Source organism: Labeo rohita, chromosome 24 (genome assembly GCF_022985175.1).
Source record: "Labeo rohita strain BAU-BD-2019 chromosome 24, IGBB_LRoh.1.0, whole genome shotgun sequence".
NCBI lineage: Eukaryota > Metazoa > Chordata > Actinopteri > Cypriniformes > Cyprinidae > Labeo > Labeo rohita.
Window position 1 is genome coordinate 10,149,197 of NC_066892.1, and position 22,620 is coordinate 10,171,816.

General features: G+C 37.5%; 2 protein-coding genes across 2 annotated transcripts in view; one reads left to right on the forward strand and one right to left on the reverse strand.

Moving 5' to 3' along the window:
* The window catches only part of msl2b (MSL complex subunit 2b), a 5,478-nt gene extending 770 nt beyond the window's left edge, over window positions 1-4,708 (forward strand). The window contains exons 1-2 of the mRNA XM_051098727.1: window positions 1-364; window positions 1,667-4,708. The exon at window positions 1-364 is cut by the window's left edge and continues 770 nt beyond it. Of these exons, the coding sequence (XP_050954684.1) occupies window positions 223-364; window positions 1,667-3,297 (1,773 nt within the window). The 5' untranslated portion in view covers window positions 1-222 and the 3' untranslated portion in view covers window positions 3,298-4,708. The remainder of the gene's footprint in view (window positions 365-1,666) is intronic.
* Window positions 4,709-6,791: 2,083 nt separating this feature from the next.
* On the reverse strand, window positions 6,792-10,768 carry tnfsf10 (TNF superfamily member 10). Its single transcript, XM_051097522.1, has 5 exons — window positions 10,573-10,768; window positions 9,250-9,396; window positions 9,021-9,066; window positions 8,830-8,943; window positions 6,792-7,775 (listed from the first exon to the last, which is right to left on the reverse strand). The coding sequence occupies exons 1-5, from the start codon at window positions 10,693-10,695 to the stop codon at window positions 7,312-7,314; spliced, it is 894 nt and encodes a 297-aa protein (XP_050953479.1). The 5' UTR covers window positions 10,696-10,768; the 3' UTR covers window positions 6,792-7,311.
* Between the last annotated feature and the right edge of the window lie 11,852 nt (window positions 10,769-22,620).

Below are 22,620 nucleotides of genomic sequence, written 5' to 3' on the forward strand. Positions count from 1 at the left end.
AAGAGGGGCAAACGCTAAGATGGAGTGGTTTTAAGGCATGCGATGTAAAGACAAGCATATCTGCTGAAATCTCCCTTGCATTTCACACTCGACGGAATTGCACGCACAGGTTCATCGACATTGATGATACGTGGGCTGCCGGCGGGACTGAAGCCTTGTACTGTCGCTCCTTCTCTTTTTTTTCCTCCCCGAACTGGATCTGTCTAGCACGACACTGCTGAGATGAACCCGGTGAATGCGACCACTCTCTACGTGTCAGCTTGTCGGTCGGTGCTGCAGTGCGATCCCCGGGACCCCCAGGCTTTGGCGGAAATCTATAAGCTCTTGCCTTTTTTCAGACAGTCTCTCGCCTGCCTTGTGTGTGGTGAGAGCCCGTTTATTCTGCTTCATCACTGCATGCTTGCATGATCACTTCTGCTTGATCACTGCATGCTCTCAGAGCTCCACCGACCATGACACACCCCCATTCAGTCCACAAATTCCTGACCTACAATGACAACTGGAGCCTGGGCATTTAGACACACAACAGTACATACAGCCCTGTGTTTATAGATGCATGGGGGGGTTGAATAGTAATGGTTTGCCGGCTCACTCAGATAAAGCGGTTGCTTGAGACAAATTGCCCAGTTAACTCAGATTCCGCTGGAACTGTTAAAATGTTCATATAAATACAGTATATATAAAACAGTTATATATTTATAATATATAATCATTTTTAGGCATGCAAATCAGTTTTTGTATTTTTCAGTGGAATTCTATAACATTAAAAAATATTAAATGTTAATATAAATTCTTAATAATAACTATTTGATCATTTTCAAGAATGCAAATCATTATTTGCATAATTATATATATATATATATATATATATATATATATATATATATATATATATAATTAGCTAGAAATACACTTTGATTGCAAATAATAAATTGATTATAGTCAAAAAAAAATGTATTGGTAAATAGATGTGGGAACCCTGTTTTGAATGAGTTGGCAATTCATTTAATTGCTTAATATTTATATTAAGCATTGCATGTTTACATAACGTGCATGTGTTGATGAACACAATGCATTTGCATTTGAGATTCCTGCTAACCATATGCTGAGCATGTAATATGAGCCACATGCAACATCACATGACCCTTTAACGTCAGCACATATGTGACCCTGGACCACAAAACCAGTCATGAGAGTCCATTTTTTTATACATCATCTGAAAGCTGAATAAGCAAGCTTTCCATTGATGTATGGTTTGTTAGGATAAGACAATATTTGGAAAAATCTGGAATCTGAGGGTGCAAAAAAATTGTTGTCCAAATGAAGTTATTAGCAATGCATATTACTAGTCAAAAATTAAGTTTTGATATATTTATGGTAGGAAGTTTGCAAGATATCTTCATGGAACATGATCTTAATATACTAATGATTTTTGGCATAAAAGTGTGTTTGGCTATTGCTACAAATATACACATGCTGCTTACTTAGGGTCACATATGTGGGGCTTTTCTTGAATGTTACAGAACCCTGTCTTATTTAGAAACTTGAATTGTGTTGCTCACAATCCACAAAACGGATTAGAGCAGCCTATTTAGCATGTAAATATGTTGTTATAATACCTATTCTCTTGCTTCATGGTCTAAACATGGATTCTTTCTCCATTTAGGCAATTTGCTACAAGATCCAATTGCTCCTACCAACTCATCGTGCCAGCACTATGTCTGTAAATTGTGTAAAGGTAAAAAGATGATGATGAAACCCTCGTGCAGCTGGTGTAAAGACTACGAGCAGTTTGAAGAGAATAAGCAGCTGTGCATCTTAGTAGACTGCTACAGAAAGCTCTGCGAGTACATCGCAGATTCTCCTATCGCCCAGCACATTTCAAGTACGGTGGGAGGGTCCCCAGACATCCTTGCTCTGTTGAACGAGGGCCTCTCATTAGACAGCAGACAGGGGGAGGAGTCATTAAGCTCGACAAACCAATCCCCTACACCCTCGACCTCAGAAACGCTCCCCGATGAGGGCCAGTCCCCATCGACTGAGATCAAGGAGCAAGACCTCAGTCCTCTAGGGGTGAACGGTCTCCAGGACTGCAATGGCTTGACCAATGTGGAGGAGCTGACTGCCAGTTTACCTTCGCTAGAGGCCAACGTTCCAGACTCGGTGGAAAGTGGGGGCGATGTAGTGAAACAAGAGAGTTTCACAAATGAGATCCCCGTATGCGAAGCGGTGGCAGCTGCAGGCGAGGAGCTTTGCACCAGCACCATGGACATTTGCAGCTTTGGCGAGGATATTAAACACGACGGCGGGACTCTCCTCTTAAGCGTTGAGGAAGTGCTCAGGACTCTAGAACCAGACCACGTCGCCCAGGACGAGTGTCCTGCGATATTGCAGTCGACTCTCGAACCTTCGGCGAACTTGAATGGACCATTCGCTTCGGTCGACTCCGCTCGGCAGCTGTCCTCTCTCCCGCAAGACTCGCAAGAAGTCCTCGTCCCCCAGCATTTGGGAATATCATGTTCCGCGGTAACACCCAGAATTCCACCCAGGTCTAACCGGAAGCGCTCGCGGTCGGAAAGCGACAGCGAGAAGATTCAACCCGTACCCATTTCCACCTTCATCCGCGGCCCTACGTTGGGTGCCTCCGCGCCTGTTCCGATCAAGTGCGAACCGAAATCTCCCATTCAGACTATTCCCCACATGGCAGCGGTGCCTAACGGTGGCGGCCTTTCGAAAGTAGGCAAGGCGTTACTGGTGCCTGCCAAAACGGTCAAGAAGACTCTTGACAACCACGGACCCAAAAAGGCATACACTAAGTCCAAACAGGGCACTCCGAAGTCGAAGGAGAAGACGAAAGAACGGATTCTGCCGAGCGCCCTCATTCCCGGGAGCCCCACGAAAGTGGTGTACAAAAAGGCGCAGGAGAAAAAGGGCTGCAAGTGCGGCAGAGCAACCCAAAACCCAAGTGTTCTTACGTGCCGTGGACAACGATGCCCCTGTTACTCCAACCGCAAAGCCTGTCTGGACTGCATATGCAGGGGCTGCCAGAACTCCTACATGGCCAACGGCGAAAAGAAGCTGGAGGCCTTCGCCGTGCCAGAGAAGGCGCTCGAGCAGACAAGACTCACTCTGGGCATCAACGTCACCAGCATCGCAGTGCGGAACGCCACCGGGAGCGGCGCCGGCGGGATGCTTAACGTCTCCACGGCGGCTGGCTCACCTGTGGCCTCCTTCTTGGCCACGGGGCCACACGAAGACAAAGGATTCGACGAACCCTTGGACATGAGGTTTGACTGAGTTCCAGATGATTCTCCTTTAACATCGCCCTGTATTCCAAACCGGCTTGCTTTCAGTGTGATCCGAGGGGCTGATGCCAGCAGAGTCAGCGACAAGGCAGCTACTGTGATTCTGTTCCAGTTCACATTATCAATTAAACTAGCTATTGCTGAAGCTCGTGCCTTTAAATCATTTGTACTATTCATTTTCGTTTTCTTGCACAGCGGCGACACGTCGGGATACTGTAAGTCGAGAGTTTCTTTTGGTAAAGGTTTTCCTTTGTTTTTACCTTTAAGTACAAGTGATCTATAAGGCACGATCTTTGGCAAGATATACCTGACCTCATTGTTGTGGGTCACGCTATGTGCATATGTGGAAGATTTTCAGTTTGTAGGTTAGGGGACGAGACCTGATCAATGAATGGTACCCTACAGCATCAGTAGAGACTGGTTGTATTTATAAACAGCAGTTTTTGTACACAGACTTAAGGAATTCGATTTAAAAAGTACATTTTATGATATATTTTGTAAGTTACATTAACAACATTTGCAGTATTTATTGGGTATCACTTAACATAGATTACGGTCCACCCAGGGCATCAGCTGGATACCATTTCTACAGATGCAAGTCACACAGATGCAGTATGTACGGTTTTTCTGTCTAAATTATGTTGTTGTCCTGATTGTGCTAGTTTTTGCTGTCTCAAACTGTTTGTTTTTTTTTCCCTTGGGGCATTTAAATACCTGTAATATAAATGTAACATATTTCCACAAAAAAGAAAAATCCTAACATGACTCTTGTGTTTCATTTCCAAAATGACTTTATCTTCGAAGCTGCATTGTTTTTTTGTTTTGTTTTAAATATAAATCACTCTGACAAGTTTAGAAAGGTCCTTTGAATGATAAATGTATTAATTAGTGTGACTATATATATCCAAACTTGAATGCAAATGGAATAAGCTAAACACAGCTGCACAGACATGCCATGTTAAACAATGGGTGCTGCAAACAATTACAGGAGTGGATTACAATCACAACAAGACTGTGCAATGAAACATATGTTGTCCATATGTGAGTGCATAACTTGTACATGTGTCCTGACTAAGTCAACCTGAGGTAACACAAAGGTGGGTATAGCTTTTTAGAGCTGGTCTTCTCCAGTGCGAAATTAAGTTTTGTAATTTTAAAAAGGCATTTCATTCATATTCCAGCCCAGGAAAAATATTGCTTAGTTAGGTACTGTTGCTTCATTCTGGACTTGAAAATGGAAAAATCCATGGACCCTGGACTACAAAACCAGTCAATTTTTAAAAATTGAGTCTGAAAGCTGAATAAACAAGTTTCTATTGATGTATGGTTTGTTAGGATGGGACAATAGTTGGCCGAGATACAACTATTTGAAAGTCTGAAATCAGAGGGTGCCAAAAAAATCTAAATATTGAGAAAATCGACTTTAAAGTTGTCCAGATGAAGTTCTTAGCAATGCATATTACTAATCAGAAATAAAGTTTTGATATATTTACTGTAGTATCTTCATGGAACATTATCTTTACTTAATACACCAATGATTTTTGGCATTAAAGAAAAATTGATAATTTTGACCCATACATAGTATTTTTGGCTATTGCTACAGATATATCTGTGCTACTTAAGACTGGTTTTGTGATCCATATATATATATATATATATGTATAGTGTTTATGTTTTCAAATCATGTAGCATATTTGTCTACTCCACCTTTGAACCATCTACATTTCTCTTGAATAATCAGAGGTTCAAAATATAACTATTAATCATTCATGTTCCAAAGTCCACTAGATGGTAAACTGGAATCATATGTCCTTAATAGTAAAATCAAACAAAGCCATGGGGTGCAGCAATGTTCTGGATCTCTGCCCAGTCATTGTATTTGCAAACATTTACCACAAGTGGGCAGAATATAGACAAAATGAACTGCAATTTTGATCAAATCATAGAGCATGCTGTGTATATCTCAGCAATTTGCATATTCATAACCTTTCTGTTCATAGGAAATAGGTGTAGAAAATCAAATTTTTCTACAAAACGTTTTATTCATGTCGACATAATAATAAGAAACAGATTTTAACTAGGTAAAGAGTGCTAAATTAAAAAAAGCCATAAAAACGTAAAAAAAAGACCAAAAAATGTAAAAGTTCCAGTGGATAGCAAATACTTGAGATATAAAAATAATTACTAAATATGTCATGGTCTATATACTGTGTGTGTTTGTGTGTGTACATAAAATTATATTTCAAAACAATATACAGTTGAAGTCAAAAGTTTACATACACCTTGCAGAATCTGCAAAATGTTAATTATTTTACCAAAGTAAGAGGGATCATAGAAAATGCGTGTTATTTTTTCTTTGGTACTGACCTAAATAGGATATTTCGTAAGTTTACATACACTTGATTCTTAATACTTAATACCTGAATGATCCACAGCTGTGTTTTTTTAAGTAATACCTGTTCATGAGTCTTTCATATATTATTATAGTATTTCATCATTTCTGTGTATGTGAACCCTTTCAAACAATGACTGTATGTTTCTGAGATCCATCTTTTGACACTAAGGACAACTGAGGGACTCATATGCAACTATTACAGAAAGGTACAAATGCTTACTGATGCCTCAAAAGGAAAAACCATGCAGTAAGAGCCAGGGGGGTGAAAACTTTTGAACAGGATGAAGATTTTTCTTATTTTGCCCAAATATTATACTTTACTTCCGAATCCACAGAGGATCCTTACATGTTTCCCGGAAGACAAAACAAGTCTTAAATCTTCAAATTCAAAAAGCTTTGTGGATCTTCAGGTAACAACACAATATTAAAAATCATTTTTATGTGAAATATCTTATACAAATCAGTACTAAATAAGTAAAAAGCATACATTTTGTATGATCCCTTTTATTTTGCTAAAATAATTAACATTTTGCAGATTCTGTAAACTTTTGACTTCAACTGTAACTACATTAATTTTTGGAAAAACATTTTTTATTACTATTAAATTAACTCATACTGTTACAACAATATTGAAAAAACATAGTTACATGGTCTTAAAAGGTATAATGAATCACCCAATAATTGTTTAACCAACATTATGTATAATACACATATTTAATATGAAGAATTATAGTCTGTGTAGGAAAAAAAAATCTCCAAAAGGAAAGAACACAGTGTACTGTAACGTACATAGTTACTTTTAACTGAAAGTCAGTTTTAGAATTTCAGATTAAATGCTACAACAAAACTGTGAAACGCTACGAAGAACAAACCAAAAATGCAGAAATCCTCAGTAAATGTTCAGCGCTGGTAAATGTATATACAAAAGACATTATATACAAGACGATTTACCATTTTACAAAGTCACAGTGATTTTCACATTTAGTTCATCTACAAGATTCATGCATATAAAAAAAAACACAATAATAGTGCTTAAACTGACAATCATGTCAATAATACAATCAAGGCATGATTTAGAAGTCTCTCCATCTGCATTTCAACATCCCATTACGTAGTTTGTCTTTAAAAACATGAAAACGGCAATACAATCACAGGTGCAAAAAGGACAGAAGCACACAGGAAAAAGCCTGCAGCTCTTCCGCAGGAGTCAAAGTCTTGCTTAAGCTCACACCTTCCCTTTTTTCCTGCCCGGACAGACGCGTCGTGTCCAAACAACTCGCTTCCAAAACGTCCTGGCAAGCCCCTCGCTTTCCGTCGCCCCTCCAGGCAGACGTGGTGGGTTTGAGCTCCAACACATTTCACCAAAGAACCTTTACGATTTACGATCGGATCCGCAGACCGAATGTAAAAAAAGCGCCAAATGTTTGCACCTTTCTTAGGCTCTCATCAATCAAGGTTAACTGTTCTGGCAAGAGAGACGGAGCATCGCATCCAAATGTTTTAAGGCGCTTGGCGGCCGTTCAAAAAAAGCTCAGGTAGAAATACCGAGCAAGACGAGTCTTGCCGCTCATCTTGGAGCTCAAAACAAACCTAGTTTCTGGCTGTGCTTCACTAGCTGACCAAAAACGCACCGAAGAAGCTTGACTTCTCATCCATGTCGATAGTGCTTATGTTGCTGACCGTCACAAACACTCTGTCGCCTCCTCCGAGCTGAAAAAGCCCAGCTTGGTAGATAGAATACAAGCCGTATTCTGTATCACGTGACCAGCAGGTCGTCCGGGCGTTTTTCATTAGCAAAATCGGCACTGGATACGAACTGACTTTTTTATAGACATACTGCAACATGGGTTTCCCCCGAACCGATTCGCCCGACGTCCCGTCCTCTTCCTCACGCTCGCTTTCGTCTTCCTCGATGAGCGTGTGTCGGAAATACGTTTGGGAGTAGATGTAATAAAGCCCGGCCTGCGGTACCACCAACTCTCCGTCACTTAACTCCACGTTCTGGAGGAACGCCAGACCCTTTTCGGACTCCCACGACTGAATCTTTTGGCCGTAGACCTTCCTGTTCGGTTGACCTGCATTGTTAAGCCAAAGAGAAGGATTATGGGTCGGGTTTGACAGAAAAGCTGCATTGTTTCAGCATTTGGCAGACGGACGGAACGGGGTGCTTGTTTCAAAGACTCGGCTCGAGTTACAAACCAGCTTTTTGTTTCAGGCCACAGAGATACACTACCAGTCAAAAGTTTTTGAACAGTAAGATTTTTAATGTTTTTTTTAAAGAAGCCTGCAGCAGTAATATTGTGGAATATTTTTACTATTTAAAATAACTGTTTTCTAATTAAATCTATTTTAAAATGTAATTTATTCCTGTGATCAAAGCTACATTTTCAGCATCATTACTCCAGTCATCACTGTCACATGATCCTTCAAAAATCATTCTAATATGCTGTTCAAGAAACATTTTTTATTATTATTATCAATATTTAAAACAGCTGAGAATTTTTTCAGGTTTCTTTGATGAATAGAAAGATTCAAAGATCAGTATTTATCTGATTTATGATAGAAATAAATACTTTTATTAAGCAAGGATGCTTTAATAATGTTACAAAAGAGTTCTATTTCAGACAAATGCTGTTCTTCTGAACTTTCTATTCCTCAAAGAAACCTGAAAAAAAAATCAACTCAGCTGTTTTCAACATAATACGTGTTTTTTTTTAAGGATCATGTGACTGGAGTAATGATGCTAAAAACTCAGCTTTGAATCACAGGAAGAAATTACATTTTAAAATATATTAAGATAGAAAACGTTTAAATAGTAAAAATATTTCAGATTTTTCCTGTACTTTGGATCAAATAAGAGACTTTAAAAAACATTACAAATCTGACTGTTCAAAAACTTTTGACCGGTAGTCTGTGATGAAACTGTTTGATTTTTTTAAAACAATGTTTATTTTGCAGGTATGCAATGTTGTTTTTACTGTTCATAGCATAGCGGTTTTATATCTAATCTTGATGTAATCTAGTCTTAGTGTAGTTTAAAGGTGAATGTGGACTATGACCCAAAGATAAACGACGAGTAGTTGTTGTAATAATCCAGTACTAAAACAGAAACTGAAAAGAATCGCATACCTCCTCCGTCTTTTTCTGGTATATAGCTTCCAGTCACATGTGCTGCAATCTTGGGCCGAGGGGAATCGTCCTGATCTTGGATCACCAATGAGGGAAGCACACGTGAGACTTCATCTATAAAAAGCCTGAAGGTTAATTCACCCATAGTGTGTCTTCATATAAACTTAATATGATTAAATACGACTAAATACCTTTGACGGCAGATGAGATTTCTTTCTGGTAACGACTGGACATCGACTGTTAAAAAAAAGATTAAATTTCAGTTTTCACAATGAGCGTCTTCTCTCATTTTCTCTCAATTTAAGCTTGGAAAAATTAAGGAAATTCCTTTATTAATTAAAAAAGGTAAAACGATCCACGTCATAAATGGACTCATTGTCTACAACCTGGCCAGCTTTATAATTCACAGCCCCCGGATACCTTTTCAATCAGAAAGTGGAGCTGTTGCGTGACCTGCCAGCAGGGGTCGTCCTTTCCTTCCGCCGCGTTTAATTCCTGACCCTTTATCGTTCTGAGGTTGGCCCGCATCAAACACGACACGCTACTCTTGGAGAAGGTTTCTTTCATCTGTAAATACAAAGATGCTTTTAGTACTTAAGGCTAATATTATGTTATAACTAAATAATCTTTTAGTTAAGCATTTTACATGTGCATTAAATATGAATTCTTGTTTTACATACATAAAAAACATATATAATGACATTATGTACTTGTTTTTATTTAAATCAAATGTAGATCTATAAAAGGCAAGATATCAAATTGCTTTAAAACGTCTCGTTTGTATACATAAAAGTACATTTTATGATACTTTTACGAATTATACCTTTTAATTAAGCCATTATATATGATTTGCATTATTATTTCATGTTTGTTTGATCATTTTTAGCATTTTGCACAAATTAAGACATAATGTATTATCTAATATGAACGAACAATGAACAAACATTTAGTACACTATTAATGTTAGCTAATAAAAATACAGTCGTTCATTGTTCATGTTCAACCTGTGATTTTAATAATGCATCAGTGCATGCTAAAGTTAACATTGATGAAGATCAATAAATGCTGTAGATTTGCAATCAAAATAGTTTTGCATTGCATGTCACGTAAAATAAAAAAAAATAAAATGTCATATTTATCAACCATTAATATTTTAAAACTATAATTTTTGCTTGCACACAATGCTAAAATCATTATAGTATACTATTATAGATGCTTGACGTCTCATCACATGCATGCACAAAATGTCAAAATAAGACAAGGTATGTTCCATTTATGTTTTGCATGCATAAAATGCAAATCTAAGCAATTATTATCTATCCATTTTACAATTTAACTAAACTTTTCTATTCATACAGTGCACAAATTAGCACATTCTGTGCTTATTTTCATTTATTATACTATAATAATTATATAAAAAGTTATATTTTGCATGCACAAAATGCTTAAGTTTCCCTGCAAAAAGGTTTTTAATAACTCCACTGCCATTAATTGTCTGCTGTTGCTTAACTTGTACTTCAGGCTCCACTGAGCGACCTGTTGGCAGCTGTCCACTAAACAAAATCCAGGCAGAAACCTCAGCAAACGAGCCGAGAAACGCTTTCAAACAGCCCTCATTTGCTGCACCGTCTTCCATTTACTGCATTTCCAATGTCGCAGCTTGCACATCAAGGCGTTCAGGCAAACTTTGCACAAGTTCTGAGGTAACATGCATGAAAACGCTTAAGTTTAAACGACCCTTACCGTCGATAAGACGTTGCTGAAGTATATGAACGTTACGGCCACGGCTATTGTTTGCAGGAGAATTGCGGCCAGTAGCAGAAGTCCGATATACTGCATGGTGTGTGAGCTTGTCATGCTGACCATTGCGTGTGTTACTGCAGCTCGAAACAAAAGCTGGGGCAGAATTCCTTCTCTCTACATATGAAAAAAAAAGCATGGAGGCGGGGCAGCGCTTGACTATCAAGGAAACGAAGTGCAGGTTTTGTAAAGCTTTCCTGTAAAGATATGTATGGAAAGCTTCTTTCGTTTTTGCTTTTGTGATCAGAATGGGTAATAATTACTTGTGAAAGTTGCGTAGGTTCGCATAAAACGTATCTAAATCGTCTCATAAAACAATGTTTGTCCTGCTGTGAAATTTAAATGTACAATTCATTTGAAATTAAAATGTTTCTAAACCCCTAGGGGCTTTCTTATTCCTTGTAACACAGATTAAGATGTTTCACAGAATGACAGCTTAATCACTGTTCACTTTTATTGTGTGTCAACAACTTAGAGTTCCATGGAAGATATATGGATCTAAAACAACTTCAAGTTGAGGAAATTGTGATAGAATTTTAATTTTTAAGCAGTTTGAACTTAACCCTATAGACTGTACGTTAATATCATATAGAGTGTTTAATCAGCACTCAATGTAAACAATGCCACTGACTGAACCTAAGGAAACTGGCATATTTTGCTGATTATTCCTGCAGAAAATGATTAATTATTGTCATGTTTTGGGCTGTACTAATCGTTCAGACCAGGGGAAACATTTGGAGCACTACAGACTGCCAAAAGTTATAACAAGTCAAGGAGAAGAGTGCAAAACTTTCCTGAGGAACAAAATGTGTTTGTGGTTACTAAACTGAACTAGGATTTCCAGGGCAAAAATCTTGACAACATTTGTGTTTAATCATTTCTGGTCAGGTAGGTGAAATATTAGGCTAATATCTTAAGTAATGCTTGTACGTATCTTTACCACCTATTAACTTTAGTTTGTCAAAATACTGCGCCCTTTCCCTGTTACTAAGTCCTTCTCTATATGATTTAGCAGCTTCCACATATTCTTTTCTTCTGTGGTTTAGACAGCATAATTTAGCGGAACAATGCAATCCATGCTGTTGTTTACATTCGAGTATTGACCAATATGGCCGCTCATCCGGGTAACTGATCAAATTGTGGCGTAACTGCAAACCCTCTATATGATACATGAGTTTCTAAAGATTGTTAGTTATTAACATCATAAACTTCCCTGAAACATATGTTGTACACAGTCTTCAGTCAGCAAGTAAACGGCCTTTTAATGCAATTCCAAAAATGTTCACCTTCAGGTCCTGGTACACAAGTCTTCTTTCTGTAAAATATTTAATGATTTTTATAAAGTAAACATTTAAAGGGAAGACTTGTATGGCTTAAAATATGTAGTAGAAAAGTAGTTTACGTTATTTTAAAAAATTAACATTGTTTATACACATTTTGGACTATAGGGAGCGCCATTATTTTCGATAATATCAAATGGTTGCACTCTTTGATCTACTGGTGCTACCTGTTGATATTTTTACTGCAAAAGCTCAGAAAATAAAATACTAGTATGATGCTACATTGTGTGGCTTTCGGTTGTAATTTTCTGTCAAAGGGCAGCAAGAGAAGCGATGCAAGTCTTCATTGCTTTCCTAGTGATAAAAAGAAGATAAAAGAATGCGAAGATGCCTGTGAACTAATAAAACTTTCCAAAGACCTGCGTCTTTGTTCTCTCCACTTCAGCCCTGATGCCTTTGAGGCTTTTAGTAGACCACAGCTACTGAAAGAGCTACAAATGGCAGAGACAAGAAACGCTAGATGCCATCCTGGAAGGATGTAAACATGCCGACGCTTTAGTTTCTCAGTGTGGATTTCACTCAATATCCAGGTGCGTTTAGACTCCTTGTGAAGAAAAATCAATGGTATGGCATTTGGTTTCAGCCTACGCTTATATCCATTCCCACACGTAAGCTCTGTCAGTAGCTGTGGTCGTCATATCAGTATTTTATTGTTGTATTATGGAGTTGTGTTGTGGTAAAAATAGCAACAGGTAGCGCCAGTAGATCACAGAGCGCAATCATTTGACATCATCCAAATAATGGCACCCCCATAGTCCAAAAATAAGCATAAAACAATGTGGATTGTTGAAATAACGTAAGTCTTTCATGGGTTTTCTACTACATATTTGAGTAAGAGACATCATTTATGTTACATTAAGCCATACAAAGGCTTTGTATTAGACTGAATTAGGCTTGTGTAGCTGGTCCAAGTTGGCTATTAGTTGGTCTAAATTGGAAGAACATCTTGGACTAAAGCTTGAATTAATGACCAGCATCAGCATCTAGAAACCATCTACCATGTTCCAGAGCACTAGCTTACGATGAATTTTCCAACAGGGTTTAAAATAATTTACAGTTTGTTTTCATTCAAAAACATGTTCGTTTCCATTCAGATTCATGTATTGTTCTGTTATAATGTTGGGCTGTTTTTGTTCGAGAAAACATGACCAGTTCTGACTGTATTTGATTTCTAACATGTGGTTGCAATCTGGTCCCATTTACAAAGTCTAGGGGGTATTTCATGTATTGTGCTTCAGCTCAGCGGCTGGCCATTTCTTGCCATCTGATTTAAAGAGCTATTCTGTTACTCCCATCAACTTCAGCTGACAGGTTTTGGTGGGCCCCTTTAAAAAAGTCAATCCTGAATTTCAGGGTCCAAAAAGGAAACTACTTTTTCTTCCTCTTGTCCAACCGTGTCTTAACTCTTATATATGCTATATATAGTTTTCACATGACAAAAATGATTTGTTCATGCCATTCCAGGTGCTCCAAAACACTGTGTACCTTACAGTCCCGAGCTAGCGAACAAATTTTCCGAAGAACGTGAATGCTACAAAATGTTAATTAAAAGCAGCGCTGCTTTTCTTCCATCCGTGAGTATGATTATTAAGTTTAAAGATGTAATAAATATGAATAACACTCTTTAAAAAGCACTACTGTTTCCAGCAGAGCATATTTACTCGTTAACCTGGAGGTGCTTACATGTTCTCTCACATTACGGTTTATGGATGCCTTTAAAACGACTCCCAGTGTGAGTTCACAGCGGAGCGGGATAGGGGCCTTCCGAAGCTCCATCCCGCTCCACAAGCGTCAGCAAAGTTACCCAATATTGCTTTTTTCATGGGCTTGTTTGTGCCAGATGTGTCACGCTGAGATTAGATCAGCTTCTATAATCAACAGCAGATGAACGGAGGTGACCAAACAGGCTTCGGCAATCTCCTGGGACAATGACTGTGACTTCCTTGTGAAAAGTAAAGCTCAGCAAAAAATGGAGGGCGTGCTTCTTTATAAAGGATCAGCAGTGCTCTTTTATAGGTTTATTGTGAGGAACCAGACTGATTGGCAATCCAGTCAAACAATGCTTGCGGTGATCGTTTACATTAATTCACAATTCTGAAGCCAAAGCAAGAGATTATAAACCTAAACAAAATGTCCTTGCATGTAGAACAATGGAAAAACTGGTATGAACCTTGTTCTTAATTCAAATTCTTTTTGTTTCCACACCCATTCTCTCTGTTTCGCTCTTTCACTCTATCTCTGTCAGCCAGCTGCGTTCGACCACGGTCTCTGAAGGCCACAGTGTTGACATGTCCTGCTCTGAGTCGCAGGCAACCTAAACAATGCAATGAGCGGCACTGTGGATCTGAGCGTATCTGGCACAGACACGGTGGAAGGGAGGAGGAAGAACACAAAGGAGGAGAAAAAAGAAACACGACGGCAGGCGACCAGTGGACGGGCCGGAAACTTGGGATTTTCCAGCAGAAGCGAATGTGAAGTGTAGATTTGGCTGGGTTTGTTTTAGCTGACGCCAGGAAAAGCTGCAGCCAAAGAGTGACAAACTCAACGCTTATGGTGACCCTGCCGCATTCATACATCAGCAGAAAGATCTGAGGATCTCTTTTGAGTGTGTGTGGGTGGGTGGTGTTGGTGTGGGAGGTAGTCGAGGGAGATTCTTCTGCCCATGAAACATGACTGTAGTCTGGCGCCATGATTGACCGATGTCCTGCACCGGAGAGAAAAACCTCCCCCACTGACTCCCTTTTTCTTGGAGCTGAATGTTTAAGCAACCCCTGAACACAATGGAACACTCTCTCATCGTAAAGTATCACAGTTTTCAAAAGGAGAAAAAAATCCCAGACTATATCTAGGGGCCAGAATATCATTAAGATTTGGAAGTGGTGTTGTTTAACTTCAGTAAGCAATAACCTAACAACGGCTAAGAAACCACATAGCAACATTCTGGCAGCCACTCAAAACACCTTAGCAAACACCCCCACATAGCAACACCATGGTCACCACCCAGAACACATAGCAATGCCCTGGCAACCAAAAGCCTGTAACAACCCAAAACACGTAACAATGCCATAGTAAGCATTTAGAACACCTAATAGCCACATAGTAATGCCTTACCAATCAGTCAGAACACCTTAGCAACCACATAGCAACACCCTAGCAAGCGTCCATGACTCATGGCAACTTCTCAGAACAGATAGTAACACCCTGGCAACCTCTCAAAACAGATAGTAACACCCTGGCAACTTCTTCGAACACATGGCCACACCCTGGGAACCTCTCAAAACACGTAGTAACACCCTGGCAACCTCTCAGAACACATAACAATGCCCTGGCAACGTCTTAGAACACATGGCAACACCCCAGAAACCTCTCAGAACAGATAGTAACACCTTGGCAACCTCTCAGAACACATGGCAACACTCTGGCAACTTCTTAGAACATATGGCAACACCATGGGAACCTCTCAAAACAGATAGTAACACCCTGGCAACCTCTTAGAACACATAACAAGACCCCGGGAACTTCTTCTTAGGACACAATACCTTGGCAACTTCTCAGAACACATAGCAACACCTGGCAACCTATTAGAGCACAAAACAATGCTCTGGCAACCTCTTAGAACACATAGCAATACCCTGGCAACTTCTCAGAACAGATAACAATGCCCCAGCAACCTCTCAGAAGACTTAGCAACACCCTGGCAACCTCTCAGAATGCCCTAGCAACCTTTCAGATCACATAGCAACACCTTGGCAACCTCTCAGGACACACAACAACACCCCAGCAACTTCTCAGAACACATAGCAACACCTGGCAACCTATCAGAGCACAAAACAACGCCCTGGCAACTTCTCAGGATACACAACAATGCCCTGGCAACCTTTCAGAACACATAGCAACACCCTGGCAACTTCTCAGAACACAAAACAATGCCCTGGCAACCTTTCAGAACACATAGCAACACCCTGGCAACTTCTCAGGACACACAACAATACCCTGGCAACCTTGGAGAACACCCTGGCAACCTTTCAGAACAAATAGCAACACCCTGGCAACTTCTCAGCACACATAACAACACCTTGGCAACCTCTAAAAACACATAACAATGCCCGTCAACCTCTCAGAACACATAACAACACCCCAGTAACCTCTAAGAACACATAACAACAATCTGGCAACCACTCAGAAAGCATAGCAACATCCTTGCACCAATTTGTGGTGCCCTAGTATAGCAGCATTTGCACGGGAAAGCACCGCTCAATGTTTTGAAAGTTATTCTGTGTGACAAAAAGTCTCAGGGCTGTTTTATATCAGCCTCAGGTTCATTGCAGTTATATAGAGCTGAACTGTGATATCATTGTGTTACTATGTGGTTTTCTAAACTGATAGCAAGCTAAAGTGAGAACTAACAATAGGACCTCAGGGCTGGTTTTCCCTCCTCAGGGATTTTTAAACTAAGCTGCAGGGGCCGTAAAGACTTGACAGACCGCTGATGAATGTGTGATCATATCCGTTGCGAAGAACATGGGGGGGTTCACAAAGAGTTACAGGGCCTTGATTCAATGCTTCATTGCACTTGGGGAATCAGGAATTTGGCTCGTGAAAAGACCCCCAATTTTTGGGGGGCCCGCTTTATCGTCTGAAAAAATCGCTGTTAGTGTCAAATGCTCAAAAATGGAAAACAGAGCAGGAGGAAATGAAGAGGGGGTGAAAGAGTAAAATCGTTTGTTGGAGCTATAAAGTCATGGGGGGGCTAAAATGATATTCTGACATGCCTAAGCCATGCAATCAAAGTGCCAAGAGGCTGGGATACAAGGGCGTATTGTGCTTCTCAGTGACATCACTCCTGAGTAAGAGGGAAGGGAGACCAGGGAGATTCCCAGTTTTCCCTCTGGGGTGAAAAAGGCCAAGGTTGATGTTGATTGCCACGTCGCCATGTGGGAGGATTGTCCGGAGGGCCCGCCTGCCCTCGCTCCGTCCGTAGCCATCAGAGCTGAAAGTAATGCATGCTATATATATTTATTTGAGTTTTCAAATAGACATGCACTTCAGGTCAGAGAGAGTCTGAGAAAGTCTGTCACGAACAGCTAAGGAGGAGAAGATTTCCTTAGCTGATTTATGTGCATGAAAATGTGAAGGCTTAGAGGGGTGTTGAGTGCTTTTAGACTTGGCAGTATTTCTCTATTAAGATGCTGTGAAAGCCAAATGGTCATTCTTGGGTGGGGTGTGATAGATGAGCTAAACTCTGACTCTGCGTGCAAACCCGTAAGCTGACATGTCAAGTACAGAAAAGTACATGAAACAGACTCAAATGTTCATCAGAAAGTCTTGTCTACACAAGTTTAACCACACAATTATGTACATGATGTACTGTGAGCACAAGTGCTGGACGAACTCATGTTCCTGAGTTTAACTTTTTATTACATTAACAGGTAATGTAATAAAATACATTTCAGCATTGCTGTAGCACTACCAAGGAATAGTTCATCATTTGCATTTATTAATATACATTTACATTTATTCAGAATCTTTGTTTGTGTTCCACAGAAGAAGTAAAGTCATACAGGTTTGGAACGACATAAGGGTGAGTAAATAATTTTTTGTGTTTTTTTGGTGGTGATGGGGGGGTGAACTCTCCCTTCAGTTATCAAAAGTAAATGTACTGTTAAATGTAAATGTAATGTACTGCATAGACAATCGTACTGCTTAAAATACAGACTTAAAGAGAGAACTTTCTAATTTTCTGGACACTACACATATAGAATAGAAAAAAGCATAAGAAAGAATGGAAACAGGATGAGATGAAATAAAATAGGGGGAAAAAAAGTCGAAATGATGAGATAAAAAGTCATAATCTGACACGAACAGTCAAGAATTCTGACATAAGTCATAAATATGACAAAAAAATTTGACATCTAAAGTTGAAATTAGAAGAGTACGTCATATTGATGAGATAATTCAAAATTCTAAGATGAAATGTCATAATCTGACATAAGCAGTCAAGAATTCTGTCACAAAAAGTCATAAATATGACACAAAAAGTCAATTTTGACATGTAAAGTTGAAATTGTGGCATAGTAAATCATATTTATGAGATAAAAAATCAGAATGATTAGATTAATAGTCATAATATGGCATAAACAGTAAAACATTCTGATAAAAATATGACAAAAAATATGACAAAAAGTTGTTTTGACATCTAAAGTTAAAATTGTGACATAGTAAGTCATATTTATAAGATAAAAAATTGAAATTATGAGATCAGTCAATTCTGACAATTTTCTAATCTAAAGTTAAAATTGAAAAAGTAATTATAAAAAATAATTTTGACATCTAAAGTTGGAATTGTGACATTACGTTGTATTTATGAGATAAAATTCAAACAATCGAGACTTCTTAAAAATCTTTAAAAAATCTGTCATAAAAGTCATAAATATGACACATAAAGTCTTAATTTTGACATCTAAAGTTGGAATTGTGACAGTACATCATATTTTTGAGATAAAAAGTCAAAATTCTGGAATGTAATGGGATAATCTGACAATCGAGACGTCTTACATAAAAGGTCATAAATATGACACAAAAAAAATCATAATTCTGACATCTAAAGTTATAATTTTGACAAAATCTAAATAAAAAGTCATAAAATTCTTAATTTTGACATCTAAAGATGGTACATTGTATTTATGAGATAAAAAGTCAAAATTGTGAGATTAAAAATTCATAATCTGTCATAAAAAGTCATAAATATGACACAAAAATAGCATTGCATATTTAGGATAAAAAGTCAAAAATCTGAGATAAAAATAATCTGACATAAACAGTCAAGAATCTAATAATATTCCCTTTTTCAAATCGAGCTGTTCTCAGATGCCTGTCGATGTGGCGTCACACTAACAGAGGCCGCTCCCGCGATAGTTGATTGACATGAGCGATTTACCTCAGATCAGATGTAACAGTCCAACCTCTTTGTTTTGATGCAGAGCAGGGAAGTAAGTTAGACAAGAATATCTCCAATTGAGGGATTGAGGTGTTGTGTTGATGGATGTAATAATGAACATAGTGGTCATCATTTACTCCCGACATCTGAGCCGCTGAAGATGCAGTAGATTACGTTTGTTTGTGAAGGAAATGCCCTCCCGATCTATTCGTGATCCAGTTTCACTTACATCTGAAGTGAGTATAAGGTTTTTTTTATGAATCTTTGCGATCGCCTTTCCTAATAATGTGCTAGTTAGCAAGTTTAGCGGCTAAACGCGGCTAAAGTAAACAGGCTCGTCACTCCACAGAGAGAAGAGAGGGGCAGGGCAGAGCTCATTTGCATTTAAAGCAACCTCGACCAGAATGAGATGATTTTTGCATAGCTGATTTTGACAAGGTAAAAAGGGTGTTGTTTTACACTACCATTAAGAATTTTTAATCAAAATATATTATAGACTTCTCATTAAGACCCTAAAGAATCATATCAACTTGTGGAAAATGGGCATCCGATGACCTCTTTAATAAATCAGTTCACAAATTACACTGAATGATTCATTTGTGAATTGGCCTGGGCTGCGTTTCCTAAAAGCATCGTAAGCCAAGTAGACTGTAAAGACCATTTGGTGCCAATTAGGCTTATGATACTTTTGGGGAAAAGCAGTCTAGGCCAATTTGCAAACGAATCGTTCAGTGCGAATTGTGAACCAATTCAGCAGGTTCATTAAAATCAATCTGTTCAAAAGAATGATTTAAATGTGAATCAGATTATAAGATGTAGTGGGGATTTGCTTCTGTTTTGAAATGTTGTGCTTGTTTACACCAGTGAATGCAAAACAACGCTCAGAAGTAGAGTGAAGCTGGATTTATTAGTGTGAACACTGCCACACAGAACTTTCTGTTAGAAATGAAATCAGGTCACATAATACTGTTTTTAATGAGTCACTGAGTGTCTGTCATCAGTTCAGGAATATTTCACAAATAGTTTTGGCAGTGGATTGCTTTACAGGAAAATAGGAGGAGCCTTGGCTTCGTGCAAGCAACTACCCTTAAATTCAGGAAGCAATGAACAATGTGAAAGATAACATTCCTCCAAGCGCTTGGTATGTGAACTACTCGGGTCTTGTTTTCCTTTGAAATAATCACGCAGCGTTCCCTGATTAATCATTGCCTGCTCCTATTACAGTGTGCCATAACAGTCTACAGGGGATTTGAGACGTTGGCATGAAAACCTCTTCCTGAAGGCAAATTATGCAAAGTTTGAAAGTGTGTATCAGGTTATTAAGCTGCTGGGAACAGGAACTGCCTCATACTTTGCCATGTGAGCTTCTCGAGATCAAGTTTTGGCCATGTGACATGACCTGTCACACTCTCAAGTAGGTTCACATAAAAACATCTCAGTTTTTTTTTCAGTTTCTCCTTTAAAGCATGAACGATAACAGGTTATTCCAGTCAGCAGGATCATCTCGGTTCGGCCTTCAGGCTGTGTTCACCTTAAGACTTAGCAATTTACCCTCTGTCAAAGTCACATAAAAAAGCTTTGAAAAGCAAAAACAGAACACACTTCTTAAAGACTCTTCAAAGGAAGTTAACAAAGACTGGATCAACTAAGAGGTTTTTATAAATGCGCCAGAGAAACAAAGTTCATTTCACATTCTGTTTCGTGAATTCAGCAAAAAAGACACACCCAGATAAGTTTATAGCTCTTGTATACCTCAATAAAATGTAATATAATCACTATAATTCCTCACTTATGCATCATTTTAGTATGTAATCAACACAACATTAGGTGCAAGGTATATGTTTATCAGTTTGTCACTGGGAATCAAACTTGTGATTTAGCATTGCTATAGCACAATATTCTACCACATGAGCTTAATATAAACAGCTGTAAACAATTAAATAGATAAAAAGTCAAAATAATGACAAAATAACATTTGATGTATGGCATAATTATGACTCATAATTTCAAATTTATCTCAGCTGTTTGTCATAATTTTTATCTTATAAATATGACTTAGAATCTTAAAATTCCTACTTTTTATGTCAAATTATGACTGTCATAATTGTTTTTTTTTAAATATATATGTAGTGGAAATTGGCTTTTATAGGATAGAGTTCAGTTATTATTTTTACAGCAGACTTCTTTCACAAACAACTTTGCCATGTGTAGATAAACATTTTATAAAACAATTAAATATATTAAAAATCCATAATATATTAAAATAACATAAGAAAAAGTTATATTTGACATTTTGCCGTTTTGTTATGACTCAAAATTTCAACTTTATCTTATAATTGTTTGTCATAATTTTGATAAATATGACTTAATATCTCAGAATTTTCTTTTTTATTATGTTATAATATACAATATCATGTGTAAATATAAAATTATGACACAAAAAGTCAGAATTATAAGATAAAAACAATAAATGTAATATTTGACATTTTTGTCATAATTACGAATCATAAGTTCAACTTCATCTCATTTGTCATAATTTTGACTTTTTATCTCATATGACTTAGTATCTTAAAAATTCCTACTTTTATGTCAAAATTATGACTCATAATTGTTTTTTTCATGTGGTGGAAATGCTCTTGCATAGGAAAGAGTTCAGTTATCATTTTTACACCAGATTTCTTTCATAAGCAACTCAGCCTTGTGTAAATATAACATTTTCTAACAATTTAATATATAAAAAGTCAAAATACTGACATAAAATGTCCAAATTATGAGACAAAAAGCCAAAATTCTGAGATAAAAACAATAAAAAAGTAATATTTTACATTTTGGCATGACTGACTCATTTTAACTTTATCTCACTGTTTGTCGTAATTTCGACTTTTTATCTCATAAATATCACTTAGTGTCTCAGAATTTCAATAAAAATTTACTTATATTAAATATATTTTTAAAAAGTTAAAATATTAACACAAAATGTCCAAATTATGACACAAAAAGTCAGAATTATGAGATAAACTATATCAGAATTATGATAAAAACATAAAAAAGTTATATTTGACATTTTGCCGTTTTGTTATGACTCAAAATTTCAACTTTATCTTATAATTGTTTGTCAGAATTTTTACTTTTTATCTATCTCAGAATTTCTTTTTTTGTGTAAATATAAAATTTATATATATATATATATATATATATAAATAAATATATAAAATAGTTAAAAAATACAACATTTTAATTACACTGAGATAAAAATACATTAATAATATAAAATTTAAATTACTTTAATAAAATGACTGTGGATAGCATGACTCAGATACCATCAGCCAAGTTTAGTGCTAATTTTCTGCCACTTGTACTAAATATCAAATTTTATAAAACATAATGAAATATATACAATACAGAAATACAAATTAAAATCTAAAACATAACAGTTTTTTTTAAATAATATTGTTGAAATATAATAAAAATATATTAAAGGGATAGTTCACCCAAAAATGAAAATTCTGTCATTAATTGCTCACTCTCATGTCGTTCCAAACCCATAAGACCTTCATTCATCATCTGAACACAAATTAAGATATTTTTGATCAAATCTGAGAATTTTCTGACCCTGCATTGACAACAACAACTACTATGGCATGCTACTCTCGTGACTGATACGAAAGACACGAAATTGTTGAATAAAGTCATTATTTTTGTTTTCATTGTGCA

What these genes read in the sequence shown, in the direction of transcription:
- tnfsf10 (XM_051097522.1), bottom strand. Translation starts at nt 10,695, where the DNA reads ATGGTCAGCATGACAAGCTCACACACCATGCAGTATATCGGACTTCTG. An exon ending in TCCACTTTCTGATTGAAAAG is followed by an intron (nt 9,067 to 9,249) that starts GTATCCGGGGGC and finishes TTTTTTTAACAG; the next exon opens with TCGATGTCCAGTCGTTACCA. An exon ending in ACCAGAAAAAGACGGAGGAG is followed by an intron (nt 7,776 to 8,829) that starts GTATGCGATTCT and finishes TTAACAATGCAG; the next exon opens with GTCAACCGAACAGGAAGGTC.